This window comes from Pocillopora verrucosa, chromosome 4 (assembly GCF_036669915.1).
Source record: "Pocillopora verrucosa isolate sample1 chromosome 4, ASM3666991v2, whole genome shotgun sequence".
NCBI classification, from domain to species: Eukaryota; Metazoa; Cnidaria; class Anthozoa; order Scleractinia; family Pocilloporidae; genus Pocillopora; species Pocillopora verrucosa.
The window spans coordinates 2,424,269-2,439,694 of NC_089315.1; the positions used below are offsets into that span (position 1 = coordinate 2,424,269).

Consider the following 15,426-nt stretch of genomic DNA (forward strand, 5'->3'; position numbering starts at 1 on the left):
TACAAATTTGAAGTGTAGAATAATTCTCAGTGATTATGGACCCGTTTTGTATTTCTGATTGCGAAATTGTCTTCTTTAGGGCCCGGAATTTTAAGTAGACAAAACTACTGTTTGCGTGAGACTTGAAGACTTGAGACTTGTGCCATAAAAGGAATATTTTACCCTTAAGATTTTTCTTCTCAAAGACATTATGAGTCTCGTGGCCGAGACGAAACACCGCGTTATACCATTCACGGAGTAATTTTTTCACTAGTGTTAAACAATTTTTTTCTTGCATAAAGTTTTGCTCTAGTTGCGTTATTAAAATTTGAAACGAACTTCAGTAAAGCCCTGAACTCGATCTGCGAACGAAAAGGAAAACCAGAACGAGGTGACAGATTCACCAAGGAGTTCTAATTCAAGAGAATATGAACTGTGAATAAATCCTTGTTCTCAGTTTTGTACTGTAGAGTCGATCAGTGTAGTTAACTCCTTTGCAATATTTCATTCTTAGCCTCGATCAGTAGTTCAGGCTCTGATTGACAGCAATAACCTGGAGGTAAGGTCGTGCGCGAACCCTTTTCTCGAGTGGACGGTTCGGAGCGGTTGAGTCACGCGGGACCTCGCGCGGTGTTCGCGCTGTTGCTTTAACTTGGTAGCCTTTCCTTGATCAGTGGTGTATTTCATGACAGAAAGTTATGTCATGTATTTGGCACCAAAAGTTTTAGCAACTTAATTCGTGAGGAAAGGAATTTCGATATGTCCTACAAATTAAGTAGTGTACTGCGAGGCCATGAACTGGATGTTAGAGCTGTTTGCCCCGCTGTTTTCCCTGAAGGAGGAATCGTTTCAGCGTCACGGGATAGAACAGCTCGATTGTGGATTCCCAGTGAAGGGAAAGTTGGTTTTGAAGAAGGTCACGTTCTTAGCGGACACTCCAACTTTATCTCTGCCGTTTGTACAATTCCTCCTACGGACAAACACCCTCACGGTATCTTCTCTTTTCTCATTTTTTTACGTCACATAGATGGAGATCGGTTTCCCAACCTTCATAGATAGACACTGATTGATTGTTAGAATCGTTTAAGTTGATATAAAAACTGAAAAATGCTGACGTACATCAGCTGTTGATTCATTGTAAGTTACCAGTTGTTTTATTTCTAATCTTTTGAATTAGGCCGACTTGACCTGTAGTTATAAGACCATATAAATAGCAACATCCATTTAAAGGTGGTGTCAATTACTGTGGCAAACCTCTCCTTTACCTTAGCTTATCGCCATTCTAATGGTTACTGTGATAAAATTGAAATTGTGAGATTTCTTCACAACATAATCCTAAAGAATTATTTTGCGCGTTGGCTTTGAATTATAAATAATAAGAAAGTTGTGTGCCTGAATTGACTGAGAGCAGTATCTTCTTTGGTACAAGAAGTACTGAATATACAGTATGTAGCTTTAAAAATAAACAAAATAGTTAAAAGTGATAAGTTTGAATGAATTAAATTTTATGGTGTAAAAATCGTATGTACAATGGAACTTCAATTTAACAAAATGCCAAGGGACAGAGGAAATTAGTTTGTAATATCGAGGGTTTGTTATGATATAGCAAACTCTCAATATAAAGAATTTGCTGAAAAACAACCAAATTGTTTGTCATATTGAGGGCTGGGTAATAGTTATTTTTTATTTTTATGTGTTGTGAGATGTCATGCTGCCCAGCATTTTGAGATTGTGTTTGTTATAATGAGGTTCTTTCTCATACATTTGACTGTAATTTTGGCCAGGCTGAAGAGTATCTTTCATTAAACCTAGGACTTCTTTACATACATGTAGAGATGTGTTAAATGGAGGTTCCACTTTACTTCATTTGCTAGGTCTTGTTGTCACTGGTGGTCATGACAGTGTGATTCTTGTGTGGACTCTGGATTCTCTTGGTGGGTAAACAACAGTATTTTAGAATTACCACATCTTCTCTCTTAACCCTTTACACCCTAACATCAGTCTGTATATTCTCTATACTGTTCTCTATACATTCCCTTTGGTGCTGACAAAGAGAATTTGTTTGCCAATTAAGAACTTCTTTATTTGGTGATCACTTCTTTTGTTCTTGTGGCCTTTATGTTTTCATTCAGGGATTATACCATCACAGTTATAACTGTAGATGCTACACACTCATAGGAGGTGAAGGGTTAACCCTTTTGCTCCTTTCAGATCTGAAAGTTGACTGTGACTGATTGTGACTGATGCTATATGTTTTGTTAATTTGGTTTTATCAACTGTGTTGATTAAGTCAATTAGCCACTGTAAGCTGATGTTTCAAGTGTTAACCCTTAGTCAATCTTATTGTTGACTGCTGTAGCAGTGATTAGTTGTTCTTAAATCATTGCCACATCACCTAGCCTATAATTTTTTACTTTTCTTCTTTTGCTGGACTATATTTCGCAGTTTACATCTAGATTTTTCAATCACATTGGAAGAAGTCTTGATATTGAAGTGCTGTATTAATTTATCACAACCTTTTTTAGTTGTTGTTGTCATCTTGAATTTATTCCCTCCCTTCAGAGCCTCTCCACAAACTGGAGGGTCACAGTGGAGCAGTGTGTTCATTAATTGCTGGAAAGTTTGGGACACTTCTTTCTGGATCATGGGACAAGTGAGTACAATAAATCTAACTGGCATCCTTCACATGCTTTGTGTTCAAGGTCAATTGCCCTCTGATTAAGGCACAGGAGCTTTTCCTAGTTTACACAGGAGAACCTGACTGTATGTAGTGTTGCTACATATACACTAACCATTCTTTCCAAATGTGGTAGGAGAGAGGGGATCCATCTCAATCTCAATATTTTTCTAAGGTTTCCCAGTCAGTTTTCAGGCACCCATTTATACTCATGGGATGAGAGATGCTCTGCTACAGTAAAGTTGATCTTTTTAATGGAAAAGCACCTCAAACTGATCCAGCGTGACCTGACCCCAGACCCTACAATTCAGATTGTAGTAATGATAACCTTTAGTCTTTCACATCAGCCACTCTCAATATTTTTTTTGTCAGAAATGATTTTCTCCTTTATATCTAAAATGATTTACAGCACAGCACGAGTGTGGATTGGAAGCAAGTGTATGATGAAACTACAAGGCCATGAAGCAGCAGTATGGGCAGTCCAACTAATGCCAGATCATGGGCTCATGCTAACAGGTACATCTACGAACACTGTGGAGTAATGTAATGAATGTACTTTAACCTTTTCACCTTAACATCAGTATGCATATTCTCCGTGTTCTTTATACATTTTGTAAGGTGTGGACAAAGAGAATTTGTATGCAATGAAGAGCATCTTTAGTTGGTGATCATTTCCTTTATTCTCCTGACCTCAATGTTCAATTCAAGGGTGATGCTGCTGAAAGGAATTTGAAGCCATTCACTCTAAGGGGTTCAAAGGTTAAGATGAATTACTGGTCAAAATGATTTTAAAGTTGTTTGATGTGTTCTCTGTTTGTTCTTGGTAAAATGAAGTGTTTCCTTGCTTGAATTTGTCCAAATCAGAGTGATTTTTATTTTCCTCTAATTATGGCCAACTCTGAGATATTCCTGAGTATGTTGTAGTTATTGATTGAAGTTGCTGTTATTCAACTGAGAACTTTTTATTAGTTTTAGGGGAAGCCTCAATGGGGATTCCACCTCCACTTATCTGTACACTGTACAGTGGTTGACAAATTATTGTCTATAACTCTACAGGTTCGGCTGATAAGACCATCAAGATGTGGAAAGCAGGGACATGTCAAATGACATTTACTGGACATAGTGACTGTGTTAGAGGTCTGGCTGTTCTCTCAGCTCTGGAGTTTGTGTCCTGTTCAAATGACTGGTAAAAAAAAAAAAGAATTGGTTTTGAGTTACTTCATGATCTTAGTATTTATATCAATTTTTGTGGTTTGAGTGAAAAGGTTTGCTTCCCTTCACCAGCACCATTAGAAGATGGATGAGCACTGGTGAATGCCTTCAGGTTTATACAGGACACACAAGTTTCATCTACAGGTCAGTAAGCTTGAGACCTGGAAGATTATGGACTGTAAAATTTCTTTTAACCAAGTCTATCAGGATTTACTAACATATAATTTATCCATATGGTAACAATGCACAGTAAAGCATAGAAATGACAAGAGGAAATACATTTTAAGGAGATACAGAATTATTTTAATTAACACAAAATTTTCATGCATGTATACTCTATCTAAATTAGAAGGTGTATATGTCAGAAAGTTATGGAAACTGTTTGAGATCATGGGAGTTTAAGCATTAAGATAATTTTGGTAATTTCCTGTTCTAAGTCAGCCAATTGAAATAAATACAGTACTCAAACTTAAAATAATAATAAAAGTTTTATGTACCTGTGGCATTTTCAAAAGTAATATGGTTGTCTTCATTGTCATTGTGTTACTTATTTTGACAGCATTTCAGCTCTTACAAGTGAGGATGGGAGCTTTGTTTCTGTCGGGGAAGACAGGTCACTTCGAATATGGAAAGGTAGGCTCCATTTATCTAGTTTTTATCAGGTTTAATGCATTAAACTGTCAATTGATATTATCTAATTATTACTGGCTCTTTCGACATGCACTGAAGGGGGGAAAACTTAGTCTGATAGTGTAGACCTCAGACTAGGTTAAGCCTTTTACTCAATCCTAAGATCTTGGTGGTAATTCTCCCTACTTAGTTTTCCCATCACCAAATTCTTGTAGAGGTAATAAGAGGTATTTATACAAATTAATGTTTATAATAGGTGTAGATGTCTACTTAAAGATTAGCTCTGGTTTATTCTATCATTGGTAGTGCTTGTGGGCATTATCCTGTGTTTGCTTGGCTACCTTAGCAGACAGATGGACTTATCTTGCCTGCTCAGGTTTGCCCCCCGTACATGTAGACTTGGGATAGTAAAAGATTGCCTGGAGTTGTAGTTTTTAGACGATGTCAGCAATTGCAGTTACAAAAAAGCGGTAGAAGTCAAAACAGTCAAAACAAAGAAATCATAAATGATTCTCATGGTTTTATTGTGTAACTAACACACCAGCTTCTTGTTTTTTTGTTCTTTTTTATGGACCTGGACTTTGTCTTGGTGCATAAGTAATAAGAAAAAGAACTTGGCCAATATCCAGCCATCTTGACCTCACACTTGGTCAATAATGCTGATATACACAAAGTCAAGTTAAATAAATTAAGTTAAATTTAGGATTGTGTCAAACTGAGTTTTGTTTTTCTCCTTTATGTCAGGAGGAGAATGTGCTCAAACAATCACCCTTCCTGCTCAGTCAGTTTGGAGTGTTACATGTTTGAACAATGGAGACATTGTAACTGGCTCAAGGTTAGATAAAGGCTAAGACTTTCTTAATCAAGTAACATTTGATACAAGTTTTTGTTTTTTGCTTTCAATTTAGTTGAGATTTCACTTTTTCTTTTTAGACCTATCTGTAGTTTTTCAGATTTTATGATTGAGTGAACACCCTGTATAAGGCTTATGTAATTTACACTGTTCATATACTCATTAGGCTTCTCAATTTTGTTGTTATTAAAGGAAAACTAATCACATTTTAATACAGTTAGAATTACATGAATTATGTAAATGTACTTTCTCCTCTCTAGTGATGGTATTGTGCGCATTTTCACTGCTGCAGATGACAGAGTGGCATCAGAAGAAGAATTACAGGTTTGTGCAGGATCAAAGTGGGCAATCCTGATAGGATAAGATGGACCCATCTTGCTTGCTCAGGTAGCCAATCAGAAAACAGGATTCTCTTCATCTTATCCATAGTGGCTTTCAGTGACATATTATTTGCTATATTAAGAAAAGGTAACTGGGTAGTAACCTGCAATGGACTGGCATCTCATGTGGCAATACCACTGATTGGTTCAAGCCACAGAAAGCTCTGGTTATATAGGCCTTTTGGCTGACATTTACCTTATTGGTGTCAGGCTTTTCTTGTTTTTAACTGCCTTTTCATGTCTACAGCTATTTGACGCTGAAGTTGCAAGTCATGCTATACCAGCAGAAGCTGCAAGGTACAGTGGATTCTTAGCTGTGGTCACTTGCTCTTTTGTTCTATGCTTACACATCCCTTTTTATTGAACATTAAACTCTCAAACTATTTTACTGGCTGTACAAGACTCTGTACAAGACTCTGTGCAACACATAAGTAAATTTCAATTCAATTCACATTATTGATGCATATGGGATCTTTTCTCTTGCAAGCAACCACCTACCATTAGTGATAAGAAACTCACCAAACCTTAAATCAGATGTTCTCTTCCACAGGGTTTACTACTTTGTATTTTTTTTTCTGTTCAGTGGCATGTTAGGTGATGTCAAACTTGAAGATCTTCCAGGACCAGAAGCTCTTCTTAGACCAGGTAATCATGCTGAAAAAGGTGGATTTAGTGTGCCAAGTATGACATACATGTACATGTAGTTGCCAATGCTATACACTGTGGGTGATAACATGTACTGTACATTGTCAGTTTAGTTTTCCCAGCCAAATAGTTTTGAATTAAATCATCCATAATGCTTATTTTGCATTGTTTATAAAATGACACAATACAATTCTGTGCTCAGGTGACAAAAGTGCTCAAACAAAGCTCATAAGAAGAGGAAATGTCATTGAATGTCACCAGGTAAATAGAAATCTCTTAAGCTTTGTGTTTGTTTGTCTGTTTTGTAATTGTTTTACAGCCTCTCTTAGTGATATTCCTGTGGTATTGGCTAAATTTATTCGTTGTTCAGAGAGAGACTTTGAATATGTTCCCATAATCAGAAACTTGGGATCATGCTGCAGATATAATTTTTTTCTTTCATGAATGTACACAGCAGACTAAATCCAAAGACCAAAACGAGTTTTAAATCGCGTGATCTATCTATTTTACGTCATGTACTCCGTGAAATTACAGCGCACCGCTGGAAATAACTTCAAGTTCTTATGGAGTAATTATTTCTATTTTTAGTGGAATGGCATGGAAACTAGATGGGAAAAGGTAACAGCTCTTTGGTTAAAAATAATAATTATTGATTTATTAATGATCTACGCAAGGAAGGTTGCTTGAGGTTTCTGTTTGTGCCATTATTTCTGCTTGATGATCCTTTAAGTTCCTTTTCTTTTTATAATCAGGTCGGTGAGGTAGTAGGGTCAGCTGGAACAGAAGGCACAGCGAGACAAACCAACAAAACAATGTATAATGGAAAGGTATGATTCGACGGTTAACAAGCAGTTTAGCTCTCAAACTAGAGTTTTAGAGGGTTTTGGTTAAGTATCGGAGTGAATGTCTTGCAGATTACTGATAAAAAAATCCTCTAAATGTGTTTATATTCTTCCTGTGCTGTATGGTCGACTCCACGTAAGATGACGGGTTATGACAAGAACGTCTTTTGGTGACATCCTGTTTTTCTGGTCTCATAGGAATACGATTTTGTATTTGATGTTGAAATTCAAGAGGGGAGCCCTCGAAGGAAGTTGCCTTACAACCTGACTGGTACGATACCATTGATGTAATTTTATGGTAACTAATGACTTCGCCCGATTGCAAGTTCGCTTCCGTTTTGCCTTTGTGAGTTTGCCCCCTAACGGTTTTTTATAGCAGTACATAAATTGCAAGTTGGTCGAAACATATCAGGGAAATTTCGACAAGAAATGAATACGTTCTGTGGTGAGGAGGCGAGGGAACGAGTCGAACGTTTTGGGGACAAACTGGTAAAGGTTGGGCGAACTTGTTTTACGTTGGGGAGTGAACTCGCAAAGGCGGTTGAGGCGAACTTGCAATGGGGAGAAACCACTTGAAACAAATTTGACTTACCTCTTGATATTAATGTGAGAATTACGCAAAAGTTCTGACTGAGTTGTGACAGGTTGTGAGGAGTGAAAGAGGATATGAAATGCTTCCTTTGAACGTGTGTCACTCATGAGTCCTCATTACTGTCTGTAGATGATCCTTGGATGGCTGCGCATCAGTTTCTAGAGCGGAATGATCTCAGTCAGATGTTCTTGGACCAAGTGGTTGATTTTATACTAAAGAACACCAAAGGAGTCACGATAGGTCAGCAGAGCTCATCTGCGTCTGATCCGTTTACCGGTGAGTTGCAGAGCGGTCGTAAGCAAAGAAAACCGAGGTTCTGGTATGATCTCTCTCCTACACCGCACTTCTAATTGTTTTCATAAATTCTTGGATATTTCCAAAACGCACCCATCACTTTTTGAGAAATAAAAACTTATCCTTGAAAATTACAGGACATGTTACTGCTTCTATATTTGAAACTACAGTTTTTAAGTAATGTCAACTTTTATCGTTTCGCTTCATCGAATTTACTGCTCTTTTTCCATAATTCGGCTCACAATCAGGGCAACATTAATAATTTTTCCACAAGTACCTTCCCTTCGTTGTGATTCTCTAACAACCTCGGTGAATCGCTCGTCCATTCTCTGATGTTATCCTCTCGATTCTTGCGATGTTGGGGATATGACATAATTGCTCGCCTTAAATTAGTCTAATACATGTAATTGGTCACTTTTTAGTCTTCTGATCAGTCTGAGTACAAATATGTTACCTTTTTATGTTTGATGTTGCATTGCAGGAGCAGGTCGGTATGTTCCATCTGCAACGCCCTCTCAGGCAGTTACGGATTTCAATTTGGGAGGAGGAGGTGTCGATCCCTTTACAGGTATTTGACTGTCCCTACCTTCATTTTATCCCACAGTTTCAGCTTTGTTATTATCTTTTTGGAATGGAAATTGTGTTGGGAAAAACAGATAGATTAAAATAAATTTTGCCTTGGCATAATTAAGAATGGAAACAAATTTTACTAATCTCTAGCACGTTTAAGTAAACTTGAGGTGATTTTTTCAGAGATTATGTACCTCGTGCTGTGGATTGAAAGGTTAAACTTGATGCCGGCATCGTACTTAAAGTTATTTCTTTACACTTTAGGAAGTGGTAGCTACAGACCGTCGTACACATCTCCGCAGACTAACACGGATGGGTTGGATCCATTTACAGGTCAGTACGCGGTAAAAACAGTCAACTAATCAATTAATATGGGATTCAGCGGTAGCCGTAAGCAAAGTGGCTCTTCTTGACGATTGTTTGTAGTTTGTTTTTACTGATTTTAGTTAGAAAAATGGATTAAAACCCCTAGAGCAAGGACGGGAACCAACGAAAAACAACCCTGCGAGCGTTGTCAATGCATTTACGATTAAAAAGCTGAAAATTAGCTGCTAAATTGAATTAAGGTTCCCATCACAAGTTTACGAAAGTTTTTATGCTCAACCGCACTCGAAGATTTCACAGCTTTTCTTCTTAAAAGTTTGATCTTAAACATATTGAAGAGAGAAGGACGTGAAGAGCAGGCATATGCACGATTCAATGTTTACAGTTCCTCGTTTACTTCATTTGTTTGTGGAATTTTTTTTATTTTTTTCAGGTTCCAGTAGTTATAGATCAGGACAGGCTGGTAGTCAAGTCAGTCCAGCTAATGAAAGTTCCACAGGAACACCCAACCCTTACTTTCCTAAGGTAAAACTGGAGCCCAACTATTACCTGTTGTTTGTTAATTATTTTTGCGTAAAAGATCGTATCACTGAACTCGTGCAAATCAAGATTGTTGAGCACTCTATTTAACTTTATGCAGCCGTTTATGCGATGCGCAATTTTCTATTTCCCCCGTCATTTGGGTTCGTCTTTTACACAAGGGGAATCAAATGAGTGTCGTAAGAAAGAAAACTTCGAAATGAATGTGGTTTGTGGTTTGCGGAATAGTATATTGGATTGGCTAAGGGAAGTTACATGCTAATCTTTTTAGGGAGTTGAAGGGTCAAGATTCAGACCGCTAAGCGCTACCATCTTAACCAAAGAAATATTTCTTAAACCGCCTTTGGCCCCCATTATTTTAATCATTGCAAGGTTTGATTTTACTGGTGAACTAATTCGACGTAATTGTTAATTTTTTTTAAGACATCATGTGTGTCGTTTGATAGCGCAAACGTCAATGCGATCGCTGGGAAATTGAAGGAATTTAATGAAAGTTTAGAAGAGGTTAGTAAAGCTTTTTTTAGACCCGGGAATTTTTAGCTAATGCAAAAGCCTTGGGAAGGTATGAGGAATCTGAAATTGCAACCTATTAAATTTAAGCCAAGGCCGTCTGCGTCGAGCTGAAATCGGTTTGCAATTCTACCCATTGAGACTGCGTCAATTATTATATGATCAATTCTTATATAAACTGTTTTCTCAACAGTTATAGTTCTTGAGCTAGTTATTAGCTTCGTGTGTCATTTTGTTTCCGATTTTTCTCTTCAGGATCAAAAGTTATCAGAAGATGAACTTAAAAACTTAATAGGTGAGCCCCAGGATATTGCGACTTGCTTTAAGCGTAGCGCGTATTTGTAGCCTCCATTTGTGATCAGTTACCTGCACTTATTAAGAATATGACAAAATTTTAGTACTTGATGGGTTATCAGGCGTCTGATTTCAGAATTCTGAAGAGACAACGTACGCATTTCACTGAAATTGGAAATTTTAGATATAGCTTTCTCGTAAGGTGTTAATTTCCTCGTGAAAAAATTCCACTTCATGTGCCTTTATTAAGTAATGGATATTTTTAATCGATGGTACTTCGCTTCTCAAAATATTTCATAATTTTCAATTGTTGGTAATATGTAATTTGTCATTATGCTGCAGATGAAAAAAATTAAACTTCTGTTCGCGGTCGTCCGCGATTGTTGATTGAAGACCGAATTGGACTTAACACGGTCTTACGAACATATCATATCGGCGAGAGAGCAATTCATCCTCTCTTGATATTGGTCAAGGCAGCGCACAAACTCGAGCACAGTCCTTTATTTTTATTCATAGAACTATTAAACGACGTGGGAGCCGCTGCGGATAAGTGTAAATCACCAAAGGTTTCGCACATGTCTTTACTCGTGAGAGCACTAAAGTGGCCACAAAATCAGCTATTTCCAGGTGCGTAAGATGATTGAATACTAAGTTATTATAAACTCTCTTTTAGTTTCATTTGGTCGCTCTTTTCTATTCTTACATTTGCTGCTTTCTGATGGGAGTTTAAGTGGTTGTTATTTTTTAAATTTATTTTTTGTTTTGGGTTTACATAACGGTTTCACAGTCGTTTATCCTTGATAGTCGTGAGAGGTATATTATCCAATTGGCGGCTCTTCGAAATCTGAAATCTTAAATGACTAATTATATAAGTGAACGCAATTTGGAATTAATTTCTATTTCTTGGCTTTTGTCTTTAAAACCCCTCTCCTGGCCTTTTAAAGCGTTTCAACCAACATGTTTGAGTTTTAGAATCATAATTAATTAAATGATTCGATGAGAGCATCTTCAGCAGAAAGGTATGAGGGATTTTTCCTCGAAAGCAGGATGACCGAGGGTTTGTTGGCCTACTTGTTCCCGCCCGTACCTCCTCAAATTGAAGGTGGTGTACTCGGAGCTAAGTAGGTAATAATCATGCTTGTTGTTGTCTTTCAAATAGCTCTGGATATTCTGCGTCTGGCTGTACGTTTTCCATCCATTGCCAACATGTGTTGTAGTGGGTCTGAGGGAGATAACCTGACTGCTCATTTACTTGCTTGTACAAGGTACAGACATATTGTCAGTCTTAACTGTGAGATGTATTTTATTACTATACAGTAATACCACTGCTGAGAATAAGGAAAAACTTTTCTGTTCCTTAAGTCTTGCAAGGAAATGTAGTATTTGACAAGTTTGTGGTCTAAGGTGGCCGAAAGCGCTCAAAAATCAATCAGTCAACGGCAGTCAGTCATTGAAGTTTGAAATAGTGGGCTTGGCATGGCTATCGGTATTATTATGCTTGTAGGGGGAAGTTAATTTTTGAGCGCTCTGAAGACAGCTGTTCAGAGTGTAGGAAAACTGCTCAAAAACCGGCTTATCAAAATTCATTTAGTTCTTTCTTGGTGATTTTAACAAATAATTTTCCTCTGCAGGGACGATAATCCACCATCCAATGTGCTCCTGTCATTTAGAATAATATCGAATCTATTTTTGTCTTTTGACGGTTCAGCTTTAGTTCTGAAACACAGAGAGAAGGTAAGTACGTAAATCTAGGCCCGGGTACTAAATGCCATGATGTATCAACGACCAAGTATGAGATCAAGGTCCTTAGAAATTTGTCCAATGGAGTAAGTTTTATCTGACGTTCTTATTGTCCAATTCAAAGCCAACAGACAGTGCACGAAATGCATAGATAGCCAATCAGAAAACTGGATTTACTTCATCTTTTCCCTCCAAGCCAGTCATATAATAAATCTAAGCAATCTCGTGAGTGACTGTCACTAGAACTGCCGGAACAAACGCCGTCAGCACTCCCATGCAAACTCTTTCTTAAGACACGTCTTTACCCTTTGTCCACTAAGAGTGACTGGCCTTTAATTTCTCCTTGTAATATCACCAGCGAATAAAATATCAAGATCATTAGAATAAAGGAAATAATCACCAACTTGAGAAGCTCTTGATTGTTAAACAAATTCTCCTTGTCAGCAGCTTTGTAAATAAAGAGACGAGTATGGAGAATGTGCACACTGATGTTAGAGTATAAAGGGTTCACCGGACATTCTTGCTGGAAAATTGCTTGTCGGTAATTCCACTCTTCATAAAATTATGTTCTATTTTTTTTTTCAGATAGTAGAACATACAATATCGTGGTGTAAATGCTCTAACAAGAACATCAGGGTGTCCGTATGTACCATTTTACTCAAGTAAGTGTTAAATCTTGTACATAATCATTAAAATACAGTGTTGGGAAATGCAGTTAGCACAAAGTCTGTTTAATCCAAGAGACGGAGAGAAGAAAGAAGGATAGGTCTATGCAATATAAGAGAGACAAAACTTGGTCACAGTGGGTAGGGAAACCTCTTACGTGCAAACCAATTGAGAGAATGGCTAAAGGTTAACCATAATCTCAGCAAGGGAACAAATAGTTTCCGCTCGGTAGGTTCTTTACAATCCAAACGAATACCTTCTTTTGGCGTTATCTATGAAGTCCGTGAATTTTCAAAGGTCTTTAGAGTTGTGTAAAGAAGGATGCATGGTAACTGTGTGTTTTTTAATGATATCTCCTTTCAAAATACCCGAGTTGATTTTGTGCCAAACAAAATGGACTCAAACGGGCAATTAGAGGGAATTTGTTTTGAGTTGTATTTCTTGTATCTTTTATAGTTATTCTGTTCTTTTACGGAAGCATCATGATTTTGAAGCAAAGACTCAATGTCTATCAACCCTTGCAGACGTAAGTTTCATATTCGAATTTTTAATAAAATTTTACATATATTAGTGCTTAGTTCCTCAACATACTGCGGCAATGTATGATCTTTAATACAGCGATCTCTGTAGATCCTAGAAAGTGAAACAGACAATGAAGCCAGGTTCAGATCTCTTGTAGCAGTTGGAACTTTGGTAAGTGAACGGTAATTGAATCAAGTTGACTTAGGACAACTCTTTTAGTTTTCCATCTAAAAATCGTCAAATTGAACATGTGCGATCGCGTTTTTTCTCTTAAACAGGTATGGGGTGATTCCGAAGCTCTTTCCTTGGCTCAGTCGTTGGGAATTGAAGATTCATTGAAGGTCTTGTCGTCCGTCAGTGATCCACCCAAGGTAGGTAGTACATCACGGCTTCCAAATGATAAATATGACATAGAGCCTTATTATTAGTTCAATAAGATAGCACCACTTTCCCAAAAGTGAAGAAATGAACTTCATAGATTTGTTAGTGTGAACCAATTCTTTCTTTTACGGGAAATCGAACTCCATCATTACCAACTGAGCTACGAAGCTTCGTGCTGGGAGCTATGTATCTTTTTTTAAGGTTCTTTGTTCTTCTATAAAGGAAGTTGACCACAAATAACTTATTGAAGATCAATAATACGGTGACCTTGGTTGAGGTAACGAGTGGCAAATTGATTCCACAGGGTAGCTCCAATGAAAGTCACAGCTTAAAAAAAAAATGTCTGAAAAAATTAGTCAAGTTTCGAAGGGGATTGATGAACAAATCTGTTCCTGTGAGATACTGGTTGAGTGCCACTATCAAATACAAAACAACTTCCCCAAGCTCTTTCTATATAAAATTTATACATTTTTTAATTGTCTTTGAATATCATGTATGTTACCGAAGAATGGAAAAAGTTCACGGTCTGCGTTAGGGGTATTTTTGTTGGAATAGCTTACAAGCAAGCGTTAGTTTTCTAGCGGCGAGCAGAAGACTCTACGATAGGGTTTCTGGTAACCAACCCTTCAATCCATCTTGATATACATGCTTAGGATTGTAATGAAGAATAAATGTGAGGAAGACTTCAATAAGCGAATGTTAACGGTAAAAGGTAAAACTTAGGGTTAAGAGTTCCTAGGAAGTACGTGGCCATCGGTAAGATGAACTAATTTTGAAACAGAGTTGATTACGATTTATCCTTATTTATTCGATTTTCTAGTGGTCTAAAGAGTTGGTGTTGTGTATCAGAAGAGAGGTTTACGAGGGAAAGCCCCGTATTTATTTTTTATTTACGATTTTCCCTTTTTCGCGGCGGAGTAACATCTCGTAGTTGCGTAGTTTCTAACAAATAGCATCGACCATTTGCAAAAAGAACAAGCGCGTCTCCGCCCGAATTTCTAAGGATTCGCTTCTCTAACCTCCGCCCAGGCGATGGTGAAAATTATGTTTTGGTATTTTCCTTGCAGGTTGGTGACTGTGCGTCTAAAGTTTTAGCCGCTTTAACGACCAAATGAATTTTTTCATTTGTTTTCACGCTATCTTTCTCTTTGAATGTTCACGCTGTTAGACCAGACCACGGAAGCGCCCAGCATTCAGTGCTGTTTAAGACAGTGGTGCATTAAAAAAGAACCTTGGCTAGTTTTATCATCAGAGAGATTTTTTAAACCTAATGGAGGATACCTGCTGGTGCCAATGAGAAGCCGGTCACTTAATGTCGAGTATAAAAATAATTGTGAAGTATTTGCGTCAGTGGTTTAATTTATGATCTATCTACATCCGAAGAGACAAGATTAGCTATTCTCCCTTGACGTTTGGCGGCTGTAACGTAGTCGATGTTCAAAAGGCTTCTGAAAGACACAAAACCTGTGACCCACTGACACGTTGTCGAGTTCTGGGATGATTTGGGTATTTTTTTTTTTTTTACGCAAATAAGTTATTCCCGCGCTTTCAATCTAAATGTTTATCATCAGATGAAAGTTTAATTAGATGAAGAAAGAGCCTTTTGAATAAACAGTTCGGTTCTATTTGCTTCGCTGTTATTTACAATAGCAATGTAGTCTCTCAGTGGGTGTATTGTTGAAATGATCGCTATTCCTGCAGAGAAAGCTTTATTTGTTGTGAACAGCACAGTGTTTAGATTTCTTTAAGCGATTGTCTCGCGTTCTCATTTCCGA

General features: G+C 37.5%; 1 protein-coding gene across 1 annotated transcript; it reads left to right on the forward strand.

The window, feature by feature from the left end:
• The first annotated feature begins 703 nt into the window (after positions 1–703).
• Positions 704–15,276, forward strand: LOC131772971 (phospholipase A-2-activating protein). The gene is made up of 29 exons (XM_059088931.2): positions 704–970; positions 1,854–1,913; positions 2,542–2,632; positions 3,066–3,172; positions 3,713–3,842; positions 3,941–4,012; positions 4,428–4,501; positions 5,243–5,333; positions 5,612–5,675; positions 5,979–6,028; positions 6,315–6,376; positions 6,579–6,637; positions 6,965–6,994; positions 7,129–7,203; positions 7,417–7,489; positions 7,940–8,086; positions 8,586–8,672; positions 8,939–9,007; positions 9,432–9,523; positions 9,962–10,042; positions 10,304–10,343; positions 10,859–10,969; positions 11,502–11,607; positions 11,974–12,076; positions 12,668–12,744; positions 13,205–13,274; positions 13,379–13,441; positions 13,549–13,641; positions 14,719–15,276. Exons 1-29 carry the CDS (start codon positions 739–741, stop codon positions 14,764–14,766), a joined length of 2,457 nt encoding a protein of 818 aa, XP_058944914.2. The 5' UTR covers positions 704–738; the 3' UTR covers positions 14,767–15,276.
• Positions 15,277–15,426: the final 150 nt, after the last annotated feature.

What these genes read in the sequence shown, in the direction of transcription:
- LOC131772971 (XM_059088931.2), top strand. Translation starts at nt 739, where the DNA reads ATGTCCTACAAATTAAGTAGTGTACTGCGAGGCCATGAACTGGATGTT. An exon ending in CTTTCTGGATCATGGGACAA is followed by an intron (nt 2,633 to 3,065) that starts GTGAGTACAATA and finishes AATGATTTACAG; the next exon opens with CACAGCACGAGTGTGGATTG. An exon ending in GTCACTTCGAATATGGAAAG is followed by an intron (nt 4,502 to 5,242) that starts GTAGGCTCCATT and finishes CCTTTATGTCAG; the next exon opens with GAGGAGAATGTGCTCAAACA.